The 21,598-nt window shown below is 42.0% G+C and overlaps 1 protein-coding gene across 3 annotated transcripts in view; it reads left to right on the plus strand.

The window, feature by feature from the left end:
• The window catches only part of FNDC3B (fibronectin type III domain containing 3B), a 376,606-nt gene that overhangs the window by 284,963 nt on the left and 70,045 nt on the right, over window positions 1–21,598 (plus strand). For all 3 annotated transcript variants that reach the window (XM_070753641.1, XM_070753643.1, XM_070753642.1), the window contains exons 10-16: window positions 3,377–3,515; window positions 4,862–4,915; window positions 10,156–10,280; window positions 11,499–11,673; window positions 17,654–17,740; window positions 18,598–18,736; window positions 20,438–20,509. In XM_070753641.1, the coding sequence (XP_070609742.1) occupies window positions 3,377–3,515; window positions 4,862–4,915; window positions 10,156–10,280; window positions 11,499–11,673; window positions 17,654–17,740; window positions 18,598–18,736; window positions 20,438–20,509 (791 nt within the window). The remainder of the gene's footprint in view (window positions 1–3,376; window positions 3,516–4,861; window positions 4,916–10,155; window positions 10,281–11,498; window positions 11,674–17,653; window positions 17,741–18,597; window positions 18,737–20,437; window positions 20,510–21,598) is intronic.

The raw sequence follows: 21,598 nt of genomic DNA on the forward strand, positions 1-21,598 counted from the left end.
CGCTTTTGAGCTGAGTCCGGAAGCGAATTCGCTTCCGGACTCAGCTCAAAAGCGCCGATAGCAAGCGGCAAGGAACGGCTTGTCTCGGCGCTTTCGAGCTGACCGGACTCAGCTCGAAAGCGCCGAGACAAGCCGTTCCTTGCCGCTTGCTATCGGCGGTTTTGAGCTGAGTCCGGAAGCGAATTCGCTTCCGGACTCAGCTCAAAACCGGCGATACCAAGCGGCAAGGAACGGCTTGTCTCGGCGCTTTCGAGCTGACAGCTCGAAAGCGCCGAGACAAGCCGTTCCTTGCCGCTTGCTATCGGCGCTTTTGAGCTGAGTCCGGAAGCGAATTCGCTTCCGGACTCAGCTCAAAACCGGCGATACCAAGCGGCAAGGAACGGCTTGTCTCGGCGCTTTCGAGCTGACAGCTCGAAAGCGCCGAGACAAGCCGTTCCTTGCCGCTTGCTATCGGCGCTTTTGAGCTGAGTCCGGGAGCGAATTCGCTCCCGGACTCAGCTCAAAAGCGGCGAGAATGAACGGCGTGGGCGGGCGAAGGGCAGGCGGCAGCGAGGAGTTTGCGTGGGCGGTGGGGAAACTCCTCGCTGACGCCAGCAAGAGGGGGAAGACCCAGGGAAGCCGCTGCCATCTACGCATGCGTGCCCGGCACGCATGCGTAGATGGTATTTTTGACTTCCGGGTTGAAAAATAGCGAAGTACCCTGTTCGCAATGGTTGGGGACGCAATAAACGGGGGATCACTGTATTCTGGCCCAATGCCATGTAGGGCTTTAAAGGTCATTACCTTTAATAAACTTTGAATTGTGACCGGAAACCGATCTGCAGCCAGTGCAGGCCGCGGAGTGTTGCAGAAACGTGGGCGAATCTAGGAAGCCCCACGATAGTTCAAAGGCCTCACCTTAGACTTAGAATAACTTTATTGTCACTTTGGGTATACACTAATCAGCATACATTAAAATGAAAGTATGTTGCATACAGCTCTCAAAGAGTTGTATGAAGACCGCAAGGCATTTTAAGTCCTGTTGCTAGCCTTATTGTTATAGAATGCCACAATTCTTGCTTCTCCTGATAAATTCTGATTCATGGTTCTGGTTCTCATAAGAGAGATCCACAGAGAGAGAGAGAGAGGTGGGGAAAACCTTTCAAAAGCACAAGGACAGAGAAAGACCCTAAAACATTTTCAGTTCAGCTCTGGGGTTAGATCGGGATAGTGGCATTGCCATTTGAAAAATAAAACTAAATTTAGCTGGACTCAGAGTTGGCAAGGCGTTTGTCTAGACTTGAATGCAGTTAATTTTATGTACTCTGGAAGATTCTTTTTTGGAAACTGAGTAATAACCCTTAAGCATTGGGGTTGGTATATTTTTTTTCCCAGTGGTGCCACAATCCTTTCCTACCAATATCAGCACAATATAGTTCTTTTTCCCTTCAATGAAGCGCATAATACGGTCGGTCGGTTGGTTGGTTGGTTGGTTGGTTGGTTGGTTGGTTGGTTGGTTGGTTGGTTGGTTGGTTGGTTGGTTGGTTGTTGTTTTTTTAATCTGCCCTAAACTGACATCTTTATTCATTTATTTAAAACATTTCTACAACTAAATGACCTGGTTATCCAGTTCTTTTTCTGTCTAGTCACTTTTCACGAAACTTAGTCTTGTTAAAATCTTTGCCTCTGGATAATTTAAGGATTTGATTAGGGCCAAGTACAGAGTATGAATGATTAAACTGTGCCTCCAGATACGTGAAATTTGAATAAATTTGTTCCAATTCTCACCAGTAACTCATATTTGGAAGCACAAAAAAGGCTTAAGGTGTAAATGACAGCCCTGAAGTTGCCTATTCCTGCTAAAACTCCAGGAATTGTCTAGAAATTAAAACGTTGTTGCTATAATAGGGGAGGAGAGGAGCTTGTTAAATCACTGGTAATTATATTAAATACATTAATTGATAATTAAATGCACCTAATCTAGTGTTTTTGCATGCAGCAATCACTTTAAAAAAGTTCACATAATCATGTTTATAATGTCCTTTTCCATGGACTTTCTAGGGATTTGCTGTCCAGATAGATTTGTAATCAGTATTACAGTGATACCTCTACTTAAGAATTTATTTCATTCCGTGACCAAGTTCTTAAGTAGAAACATTCTTAAGTAGAAGCAATTTTTCCCATAGGAATCCATGTAAAAGCAAATAATGCGTGCAAACCCATTAGGAAAGAAATAAAAGCTTGGAATTTGGGTGGGAGGAGGAGGAGGAGGAAGAGGAGGAGGAGGACAGTCGCTGCCGAAGGAAGAAGATAAGGTGAAGGGAATTTAAAAAATCCAAAACTTTAAAGTTTTAAAAAAAGAAGAGGGACTCTGAAGCAGCAATGAGGAGCATGCGCCTCTCATATACCCAGCACGAAGCTGCCTCCCATACTCTACGCCAGAGAGAGAAACCCAGGGCAATGGAAGGAAACTGGCTGGGCTTTCATGCCGCTCTCAAATTTCCTGGGAAATTTTTCCGGGCTTGGGTTCTTAAGTAGAAAATGGTTCTTAAGTAGAGGCAAAAAAATTCTTGAACACCCGGTTCTTATCTAGAAAAGTTCTTAAGTAGAGGTGTTCTTAAGTAGAGGTACCACTGTACTTAGCTTCTGTGCGAATGTCATCCATGGTTATTGTAGGTCAGCCTTCTGTAGCCTCCTGTCCCTCAAAGGTGTCACAAAGTCTGGAAATTGCAGTCCAAATAAATTTGGAGGGCACAGGAGTGAAACGACCTATATTAGAAGATTCCAAAACTTTCAAAAACTTCCATCTAAAAAGGGAGGGAGGTGGGATCCTACGGTTTGACAAAAAAACCAGGGCCTTTTTCCTACTTCTATTGCAAGGTACTTCCAGATAAAATATTTGATCTACATCAGGCCTTCGTCCATGTGATTCTGTGCTATGGTCTGGGTTTGGCAGCTGAACCAGGTTATTTCAACTTTATTTGAACACCATTTGAGAGGGAAATAACATGAATCACTCGTCCGGAACTTGCCACCCTGTGAATCTTGAGACTGGTCTGTTTCCCTGTTTGCAGGAACCTACAGTATTTCACCTACTCAAGTAGAAAAACATTTGTTATGAAAAAGTAAAAACATGGATAATGGTACAGGTAGTCCTCAAGTTGGAATGGAGTGGAGTGGAATGGAATGTGGTTGGTAAATTCACAGTCACTGAATTTAAACATGCCTGGGATAAACATATATCTATCCTAAGATTAAATACAGGAAATGGTATAAGGACAGACTAGATGGACCATGAGGTCTTTTTCTGCCGTCAATCTTCTATGTTTCTATGAACCTCACGCAATTAAATCAGTAATAACAAGTGTGGCTTCTTAAACTTTGTTCCATTTTTCAGGATACACGCTATGTACAATTCTGTGAAAGGATCTTGCTCAGAACCCATCAGTTTCATCACCCGTAGCTGTGCTCCAGAATGTCCTTTTCCACCCCGACCTTCGCACAGGACCAAAAATTCCTTGACTTTGCAATGGAAGGTAAATCTTCTGAGGAAACTTTGTGTGTAGGCCATCTTCTCTCTTCTGGAATTCTTCCTTTCCTTAACCCAGGTCGATCAAATTGATTATTGGAGGTGTATCACTGCAACATACCTTGAAGGTATGGAGCTAGGAAATACTGTTTAGCTTTTTCTCTGCGTGTGAACATACGTTGTGTCTGTGCATTTAAAAAAAAATACGCACGGGGAGGAAATCTTGCACCAGGCGTGCGCGCCAGGCGGCTGGTCAGCTGGAGCAGCGTGAACAGCTTCATTTCCATTACCCCGATGGCGTCCCATTACTAATCCCACATCTTAATTAACATACCACATCAGCTCTTTTAAAATACAGTGGTACCTCTACTTAAGAAAGCCTCTGCTTAAGAACTTTTCTAGATAAGAACCGTGTGTTCAAGATTTTTTTGCCTCTACTTAAGAACCATTTTCTACTTAAGAACCCGAGCCCGAAAAAATTCCACAGGAAATTTGAGAGCAGCACAAAGGCCCAGCCAGTTTCCTGCCATTCCCCTTTAATCCCGGCCATCTCCGGCTTTTCTGGGCTGCCAGAGGAACCTTTCGGTGGTGCTTAAGGAGGCTTTGGAAGCGAACGAAGCATTTTCCTTTTTCTGGGCCTCAGAGTCCCTCTTATTTTTTTTTTAAGCCTTAAAGTTTTGGATTTTTTTTTTTTTTATTCCCTTCACCTCACCTTCTTCCTTCGGCAGCAACTCTCCTCCTTCTCCTCTTCCTCCTCCTCCTCCTCCCACCCAAATTCCAAGCTTTTATTTTTTTCCTAATGGTTTTGCACGAATTATTTGCTTTTACATTGATTCCTATGGGAAAATTGCTTCTACTTAAGAACATTTCTACTTAAGAACCTGGTCATGGAATGAATTAAGTTCTTAATGTAGAGGTACCACTGTATGTTACTAGACTACTCTCATGCATCATCTCGTGTCTTAGAATCCAGCATGAAACTGCTATGACTAAAGACATGGGTTACAACAACATTTAATAAGAGGCAAGAAATTCCTACATGCATACTCTTTTTTGAAAGCATTACAACAGGAGTCTCCAACCTTGGTCACTTTAAGACTTGTGGACTTCAATTCCCAGAATTCCTGGGTGAGGAATTCTGGGAGTTGAAGTCCACAAGTCATAAAGTGACCAAGGTTGGAGACCCCTGCATTAAGACATCAGTAAGATTCATAATGATCCAGTTTCCCCTTTCATGGCACTGATACCGATTTAAGCTTTCTGTCGTGGGATTTCCTGGTGTCTTTTATTTCTTTTTCGAATAACATTTATTCCATTACCTTCTCCAACCTTCTGTTATGTGTATTTACACAGGCCCCAATTGACAACGGTTCCAGAATCACCAGCTACCTTTTAGAATGGGATGAAGTAAGTGTCAATTATTTCAGGGGGGGGGGGGACAAACACCCTTGTCCTTTAACTTAAATTGTTTCTATATGCTTTAAAGAAATGCATGGGAATGAGAATGTGGAAAAATTGTTCCATTGGTTTGTTTATTCATTATTTTAAAATAAACAAGCATTTCGAAATGTTTCCAAGTGTTAAGTGTTGTACCATATGATTCTTGACAAATGTATATTTTATTTTATGTACGCTGAGAGCCGTACATAAATTATGCCGCCCCGAGTCTACGGAAAGGGGCGGCATACAAATCTAATAAATAAATAAATAAATAAATATGCACCAAGACAAATTCCTTGTGTGTCCAATCCCACTTGGCCAATAAAAATTCTATTCTATTCTATTCTATTTACAAATACTGTCCTCCCAAATTTAACATCCACAATTTTTGGTGTTGGGGAATTAATCTTTTTTTTTTTCACTCCCTTCACTTTGACAACCGATTTGCTATAAAATCAGGTTTTTCAAAAACTGTCTAACAGCCACATTTCGGTGGGACTCAAATGCCCCCAAAATCACAAATTTGTTTATAAAGTCTCATTTGTAAAGGAATAATAAGTATAAAATTTACAATTCCCTAATTCCCCCATACTGCAGAAAAAACAATCGCTGCCAACCTGCCAACCTGTAGACTGCACGAGTCAAAAAGAGGGCAGTGAAAATATTGACCCCCTCGCATCCTGGATATAAACTGTTTTAATTCCTACCCTCAAAATGTACAATTGCAGTGATTCACTTCACTGGTGTCAAGAAAGGTCGGAAAAAAGGGTCAATTTCACTTAGCAAATGTTTCAATTAGCAACAGAACCATTGGGCTCAATTATGGATGTAAGTATGGTACGTGTAGGTGTGCTTAAATACCGTATTGTTCAGACTATAAGATGCACCAAAATTTCTCAAAGAGGTAAGTAAGGAAAAAAGGTTTTTGTCCTTCCCGGATTCAGCGAAGGGCTACCAAAATTTTTACTACCACACTGTGGGCATGGCTTATGCAGGACGCCCTGCATTTTCTTTCAACATCTTTCTGTGCAAATTGGGTGCTCTGGGGTGGAGCTCCATTTTCGCTACCCCACTAAATGTCCCCCAGTTCAGGCTGTAGCCCATGCCTACCCAGGAGCACTCTGCAAGACTCCCAAACCCTGTGTGCACCCAATTTTTGTAGTTTCTTATTTCTTCTTTTCATTTCATTTCATTTCATTTTATTGGATTTGTATGCCGCCCCTCTCCGTAGACTCGGGGCGGCTAACAACAGTAATAAAAACAACGTGCGACAATCCAATACTAAAGAAGCTAAAAACCCTTATTTTAAAATAACCAATCATACATACAAACGTACCATACATAAATTGTGGAAGCCGAGGGGGAAAGAATATCTTAATTCCCCCATGCCTGATGACAAAGGTGGGTTTTAAGAAGCTTGCGAAGTTTTTTAACAACCCACCATCTTTTCTTTCGTTCCTCGATCATTCTAAATATATCTTGTGTACATAATTATAGATAATCTTGTCCAGGAAATATATCCAGGCAACACGCAGTCTAAATGTGCGAGAGAAGTGAATTAGTACAGTAGTTTGTTTCTTCAACAGATGCTTTCGTTTGTATAAACTCTGCCGAATTGCTCTGTTTTTTTCTCCAGCTGTGTCAAAGCACAATTGATATATTTTCATAGAGTGAGTAGGCTTGTTGCAGGGCTGCTGACCTTAAGACAATGATAAGTATTGTGAAATTTAGGAACGTAGGAAAGAGGATTTGCCTGACCTTTGGTAAATTAGCATTAGTTGGGGGTGTTTTCTCCTCTGTAGAAAAGAGGACACCCCTTTGTAAAAGCATTCTGTTTATGTGGGAAATAAATGAGGGGTGGGGAGAGAGAAATAGCTTAGGATTCCAAGAAATCAGTAAGTCAAATGGATCATTTGCCTTTGCGTCTTGCCCAAAATTGCAGCTTTCTTGAGAAGGTTTCCAAGCAATTACTGCCTACATTAATTAGAAATGTCAGCCAACCTCTGGTGTCATTGGCAATTGCAGTATGTGAAACAGTTGAAATGGCTCCAATCTGAATTTAGCTTGGGAACGTGAAAATGTCAAATTTGGTAGCAAATTTCTGGGCATATGTGAAGGATAATCTTAGAATCTGAATAATCTGAGCCGCAGCACCCAAAGGTTATTAAGAGTGTTTCTATAGACGCTTTTGCGTATACAATGTTAGCCTGTTGTTGGAACAAGTTGTGGGTCTTTTAAACTTGACAATCGTCCTAATTGTTCAATGCAAGAGGTCATAAGGGATTTATTGGAGGAAGAGCATTCTTTAGTGATTGTGGAAAATGTTGCAATCGTGGAGAAAACTGCTAAGCGAATAAAAGCTGGCCACAAATATGCCTTAATGTTTCTTGGAAGGGCTAATTGCAAATGTACTAAGAGAGAATGGAAAAATGGAGTGAAGGGATACCAAAACCATCTCCAGTTTCCTAGAATCTAAGTCTTTGTTATGCTTGGTTCCCATGTTCAACAATTGAGACAACCGTAAGATGCCATGAGTTTGTGCCTGGAGAATGGAATCTCACCACTGTACTGGTGTCTAAGATTGTGTCTAAGGACTACCGTGATATGTGTCAGCCAACGGCCCCCCTTAGGTCAAAATTTGGCCAAAGCTGCATCAATGAATTGCTGATTGCATCTGCCGATATTTCAAAGGATAGATAGTTTTGCAGGATTTCTTATTGAGTTGCAGTTTCATTTCGCAAGATTTCCCATCCTTCTTGGACATTTCTGTCCTTTAAGACTTCCAACCTTTGGATTCTTCCTACCCTCCTTCTGAGTCCATCAAAATCTGCTCTTCTGAAATCCAGTCTTGAAGTGTGAGTCCTCTCAGGTCTTCCTCCCTTTGTTATGTAAAATTCAATGATTGCAGTCCAAGGTCCCAGCCACCCTTACTTTCTCATCCATTTCTTCCTTGTTGGTAAGAAATTAGATCCAGGATAGCAGATCCTCTTGTTTTTTCTTCCAGTTTTTGGCAGATAAAATTATCAGCTAGAGAAGATAAACATTTAGTAAGTTTTGCCCAAGAGAGATTCCCAACAAATGTCTGGATAGTTAAAATCTCCCATAATCACTGTATCATGTTTATTTGAGACTATAGTCATTTGTTAAGAACATAAGAAGAGCCATGCTGAATCAGGCCAAAGCCCACCGAGTCCAGCATTCTGTGTCACACAGTGGCCCACCAATTGTCCATGGGGATAATGAGCAGAAAGAGAAGGCAAGACCCTCCCTTTCCCCTGACCCCCAACAAATAGAAATCAAGGGAATCCTGCCTGCCTCAATAACCACCGATACACTTGACATCCATGAATCTGTCTAATCCTGCCTTGGCAGGACAGCTGTCACAACCTCTTCTGGAAGTCAATTCCATAAACCAACAACCCTCTGGGTGAAGAAATATTTCCTTTTATTTGTCCTCACTTTCTAACCTATGAGCTTTAGGGAGTGCCCCCTCGTCCTAGTATTGTGTGATAAAGAAAATATTTTTTCTCTATCCACCTTTTCTATCCCATGCATGAATTTATACACTTCGATCAAGTCACCCCTTAAACGCCGTCTTTCAAGGCTGAAGAGACCAAGGCGTTGCAACCTGGTATCATAAGGGAGATGCTCCATTTCCTTGATCATTCTTGTTGCCCTTTTTTGCACCTTTTCCAGTTCCATTATATCCTTCTTGAGGATTTTCAATCTGTTGTAGGAAGAGTTCATCCATATCTTCTGTTTGTCCAGGAGGCCTACAATAAACTCCCATGATGGTGTCCTTTCTGTTTTTCTCACCTTGTATTCTTACCGAGACGGTTTCTACAGAGCTTCCATTTTCTGAAACTTGAATCTCTGAGGAGGCCTATGTTTCCCTAACATACAATGCAACACCACCTCCCCTTTTGTTTCCCATGGGTGGGATTTCTCATTGTTCCTGGTTCCTGGGGATTTTCTCACTTTCTGTGCAATGAAGGGCTGCTTGTCTTCGGCGCTACCAGTGCACCCTCCAAGGTTGTCACCAGTGTTCCCCGTAAGTTGCATGTGTGCGCACGCGCGTGCCCCAAAATACCCCCCCGTGCACCCTTTTCCACGGGCACATGCTCCCCATCCCCCTGGCATCCCGTGGGGGGGGGGAGGCACCGGCAGTAGAAGGAAAGGGAGCCGCGGCGAGAAAGCGCTCTCACAGCCCCCTCGCTGACAGAGAGAGCAACAGACAGAGCAAGATGGAAAGAGAGAAGGAGAGAGAAAGTAAGTGAGAAAGAGAGAGAGAGAGAAAGTGGGGAGAGATAGCAAGAGAGAGAAGAGAAAGAAAGCAAGAGAGATAGAAAGAGTGAGAGAGAAAGAAAGCAATAGAAAGAGAGAAAGAAAACAAAAGAGCAAGAGAGAGAGAGCAAGAGGGGGAGAGAGATAGAAAGAGAGGGAGAGAAAAAATGAGAAAAAGAGAGAGAGAGCAAGAGGGGGAGAGAGAAAGAGAGAGAAATGACTCTTGATTTAAAGCATATGGTAAAAAGCACCCAAATAATAACTGAGGAAAAAAAACCTCAGCCGTTTGTGTGTGTGTGAACTCTTGAACCATTTCCAATAGCCCTCACCTGTTATTGGAAATGGTTCAAGAGTTCACACACATACACACACACACACACAAGGGGGGAGGAAGCAGGGATGGAAAAAGAGGAGAAGATAGTAATAATAGTAATAGATTTTGGTTTTGTTTTATTATTAATTTCTTTTAATAAAAAAGAAGGGAATTTTTTTCTTGTTTGTTTATTTGTTTATTTGTTTATTTGTTTGTTTGTTTGTTTATTTATTTATTTATTTATTTATACTTCTGTGCCGCCCAGTCCCAAAGGGACTGTTTGGTTTTAAATGATAGGGTTTTATATGTCTTTTTCTCTTTAAATATTAGATTTGTTCCACTGTAACATTGTTTTTATTATTGTTGTGAGTCGTCCCGAGTCTTTGGAGAGGGGCGACATACAAATCTAATAAATAATAATAATAATAATAATAATTATTATTATTATTATTATTATTATTATTATTATTATCATTATTATGTTACCGTGAAGATGATGAACTGTTTATGTCCAGTCAGAAGGAAATGCTCTTTGCCTTTGAAAAACAGGGGGAAAAAGAAAAGCAATTGAATGAGCAAGCTCATAGAAACCACACCTTTTGTATTTCAGGGGAAGAGGAGTAATGTTTTCAAAGAATGTTACTTTGGGAACCAAAAACACTACAAGGTGACAAAGCTGTGTCCTGCTGTGGGTTACACATTCCGATTAGCAGCTCAGAACGAAATAGGCATAAGGTAAGTCCCGGTGCCTGATTGATATCATGCTTCAGCCATCAGTCAAGCTGTTTCTAAAGACCAAACTCAGTTGCGAAAGGAAAGCTTGGCTGGAGAACACAAAAGATCCATTTATTCCAGCATCCTGTTTCTCACAGAGGCCAATCAGATGCTGTTCAATGTTGTTTCAGGGGAGAGATTTTTTTCCCCCCATTTCAGAGAGAGTTTGGACTAGCTTTCTTAAAGCAGAAATGCAAATGGATATACAGTGGTACCTCTACTTAAGAACTTAATTCGTTCCATGACCAGGTTCTTAAGTAGAAACGTTCTTAAGTAGAAGCAATTTTTCCCATAGGAATCAATGTAAAAGCAAATAATGCGTGCAAATAATGCGTGCAAGCTCAGAATTAGGGTGGGAGGAGGAGGAGGAAGAAGAGGAGGAGAGTTGCTGCCGAAGAAAGAAGATCCAAAAATCCTAAACTTTAAGGCTTAAAAAAAAAAAGGACTTTGAGGCGGCAAGGAGGAGCACATGCCTCCAATACACCAGGTGCGAGGCTGCCTCCCATACACTGGCTGCTGCTGCTACCTCTTTCTTCCCATTCTGAAGGGCTCCCCTCTCCTCTCGCTTGCTCGCTTTGTAGCCGGCGCCTTTGTTGTGGTGACTCCTCGGCTGCCCAGAGCAAAGGGAGTGTTTCTTTTCTCTGGCCACTGGCAGAGGTTTATTCCCCCTCCAAGCGCCCAGAGAAAGGAAAATGCTTCGTTCATTCTGGACTGCCAAAGCCTCCTTAAGCACCACTGAAAGGCTCCTCTGGCAGCCCAGATGGCCGTGATTAAAGGGGGAATGGCAGGAAACTGGCCAGACCTTCATGCTGCTCTCAAACTTCCTGGGAAATTTTTCCGGGCTTAAGTAGAAAATGGTTCTTAAGTAGAGGCAAAAAAAATCTTGAACACACGATTCTTATCTAGAAAAGTTCTTAAGTAGAGGCGTTCTTAAGTAGAGATACCATTGTACTTCGAAGCCTAGTACCAAAGAGCATCAAATGGGCATTACAAAGAAAAGCACAACCCAGTCCAACTTCCAGGAAGTATTTAAATAGTGGGAAACAAAATCTTGACAGCAATAGTGTCAGACAAAACAGGGCTGTCAAAAATAGCCAGCCCTTGTATCTAATCATTTAGAGTAATTCTGAACTTTTCCTAAAGAGCATCCTTTCTCTCTTTCCCCTGGCCACTCCACAGTGGCTTTAGCCAAGAGGTTGTATGCTACACATCAGGAAACATCCCTCAGACCCCTTCAGCACCAAGACTGGTCCGTGCTGGGGTAACGTGGATCACACTGCAATGGAATAAAGCAGAAGGTTGCACACCAGAAGAAGTGATTACCTACACCTTGGAGATTCAAGAGGAAGATAATGTAAGTTTTGAAATCCAAAATAACAGTACAGACTAACAGAGTTGGAAGGGACCTTGGAGGTCTTCTAGTCCAACCCCCTGCTCGGGCAGGAAACCCTGTACCATTCCAGACAAATGGTTGTCCAGTCCTCCAGTGATGGAGGACCCACAATTTCTGGAGGCAGGCCCTCCCACTGATTTCATTTATTTATTTATTTATTTATTTATTTATTGGATTTGTATGCCGCCCCTCTCCGTGGACTCGGGGCGGCTAACAACAGTGACAAAAAACAGAATGTAAAAATCCAATACTACAACAGCTAAAAACCCTTGTTATAAAACCAGTCATACATACAAACATCCCATGCATAAATTGTAGAAGCCTAGGGGGAAAGATTATCTTAATTCCCCCATGCCTGACAGCAGAGGTGGGTTTTGAGGAGCTTACAAAAGGCAAGGAGGGTGGGAGCTATTCTAATCTCTGGGGGGAGTTGGTTCCAGAGGGTCGGGGCCGCCACAGAGAAAGCTCTTCCCCTGGGCCCCGCCAACCGACATTGTTTAGTTTACGGGACCCAGAGAAGGCCCACTCTGTGGGACCTAACTGGTTGCTGGGATTCGTGCGGCAGAAGGCGGTCCCTGAGATAATCTGGCCCGGTGCCATGAAGGGCTTTATAGGTGATTAATTGTGTCAGTGAGATGTTATCTAGTTCAGTGTTTTTCAACCAGTGTGCCGTGGTACACTAGTGTGCCGCGAGACATGGTCAGGTGTGCCGCGAAAAAGGAAGCTCAGGTTCCAGTCTTGCAACTTTTTGCTGAGAGAGAGACAGAGAGAGAGAAAGAAAGCAAGAGAGAGGGAGAAAGTGATAGAGAAAGAGTGAGAGAGAGAGAGAGAAAGCAAGAGAGAGAGAGAGAGAGCAAAAAGGGGAGGAAAAAAAGAGAAATGAGTAAATGATTGAGACAGAGAATGAGAGGAAAGAGAGAGAAACAAAAGAGAGAGAGAAGTGACTCTTGATTTAAAGCATGTGATAAAAAGCACCTAAAGAATAAGAGAGAAAAAAACCCCAGTCCTCACCTGTTTCTGGAAATGGTTCAAGAGTGTATACACACACACACTCACACACACACACAAGGGTGGGGAGGAGACAGGGATGGAAAAAGAGAGGAAAGTGTCTTAGGGTGTCATTTTGTGTCATTTTGGTTGGTGGTGTGCCCTAGGATTTTAAAAGGTAAAAAATGTGCCGCGGCTCAAAAAAGGTTGAAAATCACCGATCTAGTTTGTGTCAATGAGATGTTATCTAATTTGAGTAATGAGATCTCTGCAAGAAAAGAACAAAGTTCAGAGAGCACCAGTGACCCCCTCACTATTATATAATGGCCCACATTTTGCTTTGCTTTGCTTCATTCATTCATTCATTCACTCAATTTTTATGCGGCCCATCTCTCTAGGGATTCTAGGTGGCTCACAACCAGCGGTGGGCTTCAAGCCGGAATGCTAAATTGTGCTCACCGCCGCGACTCATAAGTTCTTGTGGAGCTAGTACGATTTTGCTGCTGCACCTGTGGAGATAGCAAAATCATGCACGGAGCTGCAGGTGTGACCATGTTTCGGCAAGGGTTTTTTTATTCCGTGCATGCTGAAACACGGGCACACCTGTGGCTCCATGCGCGATTTTGCTACCTCCACAGGTGCAACAGCAAAATCACACTGGCCCCGCAAGAAGTTATGAGCCACGGCAACGAGCACAATTTAGCATTCCAGCTCGCAGCCCACCGCTGCTCACAACCAAAAATTAAAATATCCAAATAATATATATACTGTATATATAAAAATAATAAAGCCAGATCTTTACAGCTTTCCAGAAGGCCAGTAGGGTGGGGGTAGTCTGGATCTCAGGGGGTAGCTGGTTCCAGAGAGCCGGGGCAACTATAGAGAAGGCCCTTCCTTGCAGATCCACCAGCCGACACTTTTTAGCTGACGGCACCAGAGAAGATCGATTCTGTGGGCCCTTATCAGTTGCTGGGAACTATGTGGTAGAAGGTGGTCTCGAAGATAGTCTGGCCCTAAGCCATGTAGGGCTTTAAAGGTAATAGCCAACATTGTGCCCAGAGACAAATGAATTGTGCCCAGAGACAAATCGGGAGCCAGTGCGGTCTGTGGAGGATTGCTGTAATGTGATGCACCCACAACAGCAACCAACTGTAGTCTTCAAATGCTTTGCAGGAGTAGCCCCATGTAGAGAGTGTTGCAATAACCTAACAGCGAGGTGATAAGGGCATGAGTGACTTTGAGAAGAGCCTTCATAGAAAGTTAGCATTATTGGGGGGGGGGGGTGCATAATAATAATTCTGTCCCTTTCTATATATCAGGAGTGGGGAACTACAGTACAGTGATCTCTCGATTAGCGCGGGGGTTACGTTCCAAGACCTCCCGCGCTAATCGATTTCCGCGTTATAGTGGTGCGGAAGTAAAAAACACCATCTACGCATGCGCGCCATTTTTTTCATGGCCGCACATGCGCAGATGGTGGAGTTTGCGTGTGGGCGGCGGGGAAGACCAAGGGAAGGTTCCTTCACAGCTGATCTGCTCCGCAGCGCGGAAGCAGCGAGGAGCCGAAGATGGGGTAAAGGCAAAGGGGAAACCCCATCTTCGGCTCCTCGCTGCTGCCGCGCTGCGGAGCAGATCAGCTGCTGGGCGGCCGAAGGAACCTTCCCTGGGTCTTCCCGCCGCCCAGGCAAAGGGGAAACCCCAAGATCGCTTGCCGCTTGCCGCTTGCCGTATTGCAGCTTGGAGCCTTGCTTCGCCTCCTTCGCTGCAATACGGCAAGCGGCAAGCGATCTTGGGGTTTCCCCTTTGCCTGGGCGGCGCTGGGGCCATGCGGAGCCGCTCATCTAGGGGGGCGTGGACCGGCAAGGTGCCCTCCGCTCTCTCTCTTTCTCTCCCTGTTACCGGTGTGGTATAAGAGAGAGAAAGAAAGAGAAAGGAGGGCGACTTGCCAGTCCACGCCCCCCTGGATGAGCGGCCCCGCATGGCCCCAGCGCCGGACTCCGCCGTTGCCTCCGCCCTTGTTCGGCTCTGCAGCTGAGAGGCCACGTCCACCCCCTCCTCGGTGTCCCCAGCACCCAGCGTCCCCACGCCGCCTCCACCTCCCGGTAATGCGCCCGACCTCTGCCTCTCTCTTTCTCTCTCATATACCACGCCGGCAACAGGGAGAGAAAGAGAGAGAGAACTAGCGTGGACTTATTTTTTAATTAATATTTTTTTGAAAAACCACGTTGCAGCGTTTCGCGCTAATCGAGACCGTGCTAATCGAGGGATCACTGTATATCCCTTTTATGACCTGTGGAATTCTGGGAGTTGAAATCCGTAAGTCACAAATGGGACATAATTCCCCATCTCTGCTCTAGATCTATAAACACAGCTAAGCCAATAGCCAATTCTAAACATTCTCAACTCTCAGCTGTTGGGCCTTGCTGCATACCAATGGAGATTTTAAATTTCCCAATATTTTCTTGTATGGGCAGCCGATTAACCTTGTTTCTGTTGAGTTTGTACACTGTGACCCTGTGTTGCTTCTGTAACACTAATGCACTCAAGGGGATGTAATGTCATCTCCTCAATTTCCTTGTGAGTCAGCCAAAGGGTCCTTCTGATTTTTTCCCCCTGGACTTCAATCCAGCTTATTAGAATAAATGAGTCATTGTTGATATTATTAGTTGCAAAGTTGTGTCTGACCCATTGCAACCCCATGGACAGTGTTCCTTCAGGTTTCCTGTTCTCCACCATCCTCTGGAGTCCATTTAAGCTGATGCCAACTACTTCGGTGACTCCATCCGGCCACTTCATTCTCTGTCGTCCCCTTCTTCTTTTGCCCTCAATCTTTCCCACCACTAGGCTCTTCTCCAGTCAGTACTTCCTTCTCATTAGATGTCCAAAGTATACTGCTCAAAAAAATAAAGGGAACACTCAAATAACACATCCTAGATCTGATTGAATGAAATATTCTCACTGAATATTTCATTTGCACAACTATTCCATTTGCCCAACAGCATGTGAAATGGATTGTCAATCAGGGTTGCTTCCTAAGTGGACAGTTTGATTTCAAAGAAGTTTGATTTACTTTGTTGTGAGCCGCCCAGAGTTCTCGGAGAGGGGCGGCATACAAATCTAATAAATTATTGTTGTTGTTGTTGTTGTTGTTGTTGTTGTTATTATTATTATTATTATTATTATTATTATTATTATTATTATTATTATAAGTTATATTCTGTTCTTTAAGTGTTGCCTTTATTTTTTTGAGGAGTACAGTGTTCCCTTGATTTCCGCGGGGGATGCATTCCGAGACCGCCCGCGAAAGTCGAATTTCCACGAAGTAGAGATGCGGAAGTAAATACACCATTTTTGGCTATGGACAGTATCACAAGCCTTCCCTTAACACTTTAAACCCCTAAATTACCATTTCCCATTCCCTTAACAGCCATTTACTCACCATTATTACTGGTACTCACCATTGAATAAGACACTTAGTGATCCTGATATTTATAAACATAATTATTTATTAACAATAATTATTTTTGTTGTTATTTATTTGCAAAAATTATTAGTTTTGCGATGACATATGATGTCATTAGGTGGGAAAAACCGTGGTACAGGGAAAAAACCGCGAAGTATTTTTTAATTAATATTTTTTGAAAAACCATGGTATAGGCTATTCGCAAAGTTCGAACCCGCGAAAATCGAGGGAACACTGTATATTTGAGTTTCATCTTCAGGATCTGGCTTTCTAAAGAACAGTAAGGGTTGATCTCCTCTAGGACTGATGGATTGCATCACTTTGCAATTCAAGGGACTCCCGGAAGTCTTCTCCAGCACCATAGTTCAAAGGCCACCATTCTTTAGCACTCAGCCTTTCTTATCGTCCAACTTTCACAGCCATACATTGCACCTGGGAAAACCATAGCCTTGACTATACAAACTTTTGTTGGCAGAGTGATGTCTCTGCCTTTGAGTATGCTGTCTTTATTTTGCCAATGAGTCATAGAAGTTCCTAAATATCTAAAAGGTGTTTTAAATATCTGTCAGAATGTATAAAGAGGTCCCGATCTGTCCATCTCAAGGCGGATCCCACGAGACATTTGATCTTGGCAACTTTTCAAGCTGCACTGAAAGGGAAATTGCTACACCCATCCAAGAACTTGGTTTTACATATGTTGTTGGCATCTTGCCCCAATATTTTGTGCCATACTTCAGTCTCATTTCCATACATGCCAGCACAGCAGCCCAGACTGTTGATGCATAAATAAAGAATATTGCATAGTTATTACTTTGCTCCCTCCCTAAAATGTTCTACCTTGCTTTATTGCTCTGGCAAAGCTCCCAGGTTTTATCCGCACGTACCTGGTGGACAGATAGGATGTTGCTAAAAGAAGAACATTCCTCAACATGAGTAACCTGGTACTAAATGTGTTGTGTTTTTTTTCTTTGTGACACAAGAGGGAGCCACTTCGTTAAAAGTTTAAAACATTTAAAAACTCTTGAAACTTTTATTGCAATAGGAATGCAATGGGGATTTAAATTCATTTTTCCTATTTTGAATGGTGGTGATTTAGGGTAAAACTAATCCAGAAATTTCAAGGAAGAAATATGAAAAAAATCAACCTTTCATTTATGGTTCTCAGTCTTAAAATTTCAATTGTTTAAGATTTCATTTTTAAAAAAAACTTTAATAAGGTACCATAGTATGATTTGGCAACAGATAACCAAAGTTCTTTCTCAGCTCGTAATTATAGTCATGTAAATTAGGTTCTGCAGCCAAAATAATCCAATATATTCTGTGTAAAATTCAAGAGAGTTAATTTGCAAATAATGGCAAATTCCAGGACAAATATTTCATGCCCAAATTGGAGTAGTATATTATTGCCTGGAGCATAACACTCTGGGTGATATTCCTGAATTTATTTTTGCTTGCTGTTACTCTTTAATTGGAACTTAATTTGTCCTTTAGGATAATGCATTTCATCCAAGGTACACTGGAGAAGACCGAACCTGTACTGTGAAGAATCTTAAAAGAAGCACACAATACAAATTCAGGGTAAATTTCATTTTCATTGTCCTGTGCAGCACAAGTGTTTACACTGTCATGTCATACCTTGTTCAGAGGTGGGATTCAGCAAATTCTGACCAATTCTGGAGAACTGGTAGTGGAATTTTTGAGTAGTTCAGAGAACTGGTAAACACCACCTCTGACTGCCTCCACCCTATCTATTCTCTGCCTCCCGAGTTCCAGTTGATTGGGAGGAAATTTGGATTTTGCAGTAACCTTCCCCTGGAGTGGAAAGGGAATGGAGATTTTACAGTATCTTTCCCCTGCCAAACCCCACCAAGCCACGCCTAGAATCGGTAGAAAAAAAATTAAATCCCAGCATTGGCATGGTTATTATTGGAAAGAAGTTATAGGTAATCCTCAAGTTGCAATCAATCATTTAGTAGTAAATGTTCGAAGTTACAGTAGTATTGTCTTATCTCACAAGGAAGTGCATGAACATCTTCGAACATCTTGCTTACTTAGAAATAACAATTTCACCCCATATGTTTCCAATGTGCAATTTTAAATTTATGCGGAATTTTAACAATGTGCCACAAGGGGGCAGCCTGGTTCTTTTTTTTTTCTCGGAGCTGTTGAATTTGTACTTGCAAAATTTCTCCAATTACTGTACTGTAAAACATTTTCTCGTGTATCCATAATCAAATAAACATAGGAATAATGCACAGAAAATTATTGTGGATTCAAAATGAAAAATGTAGTTGCAGTGACTTTGTATTTTGGTAAAATAACTAACATGTAATTGGGTAAACTTTTACAGAGCACTTGGGCAGATAAATGTACAGTATTGTGCAACGCAACATGTAGACAGACTCACAAAAAAGGGTTTTTTGTTTTTATTCCAGCTGATTCTCTCCAATGCAGAAGGGAAAAGTAGTCCTAGTGATGTCATGGTCTGTACCACAAGCCCAGACAGACCAGGGCCTCCCTCCAGACCCACTGTTAAAGGGCCAGTAACGTCTCATGGCTTCAGTGTGAAATGGGGTAAGAGTACATCCCTGTATTTTAAAAGCTCAAGAAGAACTGATTGAACATGCATGGCATTGCTGTTGAAGTGACTGGGGGTGTTTTGTTTCAATATACAGTAGTACCTCTAGATACGAGTTTAATTCGTTCCAGAAGGGAGCTTGTATGTCGAACAACTCGTATCTGGAACAAATGGCTTTAGACTTTGGTTTTCCCCTCTGAGATAACCAGAAGCAAGGATTCTTGCGCCACCTAGTGGACGCTCGCCTCGGAGCTCGAAAAGAAATTGCTCTCCCCTCGTGGCTCGTATCTTAGAATACTCGCATATGGAGCAGCTCATATCTAGAGGTACTACTGTATTGCACTCTTTCCTGTTGGTATATCTCGGTATAGCTGGGCTAAGAGACCTTCGACATACACCGAGCAGAGAATTTTAACAGAGTGCGTCATAAAGCCAAAGAAACAAAGACACAGACTTAGTTATGCTTAATAAGTACTATTTACATATAGACAAAAGATAGAAACAATTCACAATAAGCACTAAGCAAATACAATACAATACACACAAAGCATAATACACTCCCCCTCAAGGCAAAGTAATAATGAGAATGACCTAGCCTCACAGCCTCATTTGAGGGAAGGAGTACTGGCGCCCTCTAATGACGAACCAGCCTAGAATATTTAACAGTTAAAGTGACAGTACACTTTTACAGTGATAGTACAAGTTTAAAGTGATAGTACGAGTTTACAATGGCAAACCCTAACAAACGTGTACCCTGTACTAACATTTCCAACCATACATGTCGTGTATGCCTGCAGAGAATTGATATCGAGTATTGATTCTCTGAAGTGATACTGAAAAGAAAATGATTCTCTTGGGTCAGTGACGGCGAACCTATGGCGCAGGTGCCACAGTTGGCACATGGAGCCGTTGCCCTAGCTCAGCTCCAACATGATGTGTGTGCCAGCCAGTTGATTTTTGGCTCACACAGAGGCTCTGGGAGGGCATTTTTGGCTTTCAGAGAGCCTCTAGGTGGTGGGGGGGCATTTTAATCCCCCCCAAGGAAGCATTTGGAGTTGTTATTATTATTATTATTATTATTAATAATAATAATAATAATAATAATAATAATAATAATAATAATAATTAGATTTGTATGCCGCCCCTCTCCGTAGACTCGGGGCGGCTCACAACAATAATAAAACAAAGTATAACAAATCTAATAATTAAAAGTCACTAAAAACCCCTTATTAAAAAGCAAAACATACACACAAACATACCATGCATAAACTATAGGCTCGGAGAAGATGTCTCAATTCCCCCATGCCTAATGACAGAGATTAGTTTTAAGGAGCTTACGAAAGGCAAGGAGGGTGGGGGCAATTCTAATCTCCGGGGAGATCTGGTTCTATAGGGTCAGGGCCGCCACAGAGAAGGCTCTTCCCCTGGGTCCCGCCAAGCAACATTGTTTAGTCGACGGGACCCGGAGAAGGCCAACTCTGTGGGACCTATGGGAGAGTAAAACATGAGCCTACTAGGACCAACAGAAGTTGGGAAACAGGCTGTTTCCGGCTTCCAAAGGGCCTCCAGGGTGCGCGGGAAACCCTCCCCAGGTATTGAATTATGGGTGTGGGCACTTGACGCATGCACATGCCCATTTTTATAAGTTGCTTATTGTTTCTTTTCCTCTCCAATCCTTTTTTTTTAAAAAAAAACAGAGCATCCTCAGGACAACGGTGGTTCAGAAATCCTAAATTATCTATTAGAAGTTTCAGAAGGAAGCTGTGAAGGTAAATTCAATTCATAAATAGTCTTTTTTTTTTTTCCAATCATTCATGATATTTTTAAGAAAATATAACTGCAGGGAAGAAAAGTGTCACTGATTTCAAAAACAGAGGTGGTTTCTTACCGGTTCTAACCGGTCCTTTAGAACCATCAGTAAACTGGTGGTGATGTCACAAGGCCGGTTTTGGGCACTGGGCATGCGCCCACGTGGTGCAGGAGGAAGCGAACTGGTGGTGAGCTAAGTCAAACCCTCCCCTGCTCAAAACCCTTTTATCAAGTAACTTGAAATTTCTCGGTTGAATTTATTTGAGTGTAGTCATTCACTATCCTCAAGGGTTTGATTTATGTATCATTAAATGAAAATGGTAAATTAATCAAAATGAAAATCCATAGTTCAGATGTAGTAACCAGTTTTTTAAAAGTTAATATTACTTTCTGTGCTGTGATATTTAATTATAGTTGCCTATTAAGATTATATAAGACTGATAGGATTCCACGTAAATCTAAGTCTGTTTGTTTTTCAGTTGCAAAATACAATTGCAAAAGGATGTATTTATTTAATTCTATTTCTCTGCCGCCTTTTTTTTTAATACAAATTTTTAAAATATAATTTTTTAAAATTTAAAATTTGTATTTAAAAATTTTAAGTAAACATTTTTAAAATACAAATTCCATCCCCTGTCCTATTGCTCTCCTATATCTCCTATACCATTCTTCTTTTCTATATTTATTCTATTCTTTCACTGATATATTTTATTCCTATTTTTTCTCTTCTATTCTTTCTTAGATATATTTTACTATGACTATATTTATTTATTTATTGATTGATTGATTGATTGATTGATTTATTGATTGATTGGATTTGTATGCCGCCCCTCTCCGCAGACTCGGGGCGGCTAACAACAATGATAAAAACAGCATGTAACAATCCAATTAATAAAACAACTAAAAACCCTTATTATAAAACCAAACATACACGCAAACATACCATGCATAACTTCTAATGGTCTAGGGGGAAGAAATATCTTAACTCCTCCATCCTCTACAACCTTCATTATATATTTGCTATATGTATACCCAATATAACTCTCATT

The sequence above is a fragment of the Erythrolamprus reginae genome, chromosome 5 (assembly GCF_031021105.1).
Source record: "Erythrolamprus reginae isolate rEryReg1 chromosome 5, rEryReg1.hap1, whole genome shotgun sequence".
Lineage (NCBI taxonomy): Eukaryota > Metazoa > Chordata > Lepidosauria > Squamata > Dipsadidae > Erythrolamprus > Erythrolamprus reginae.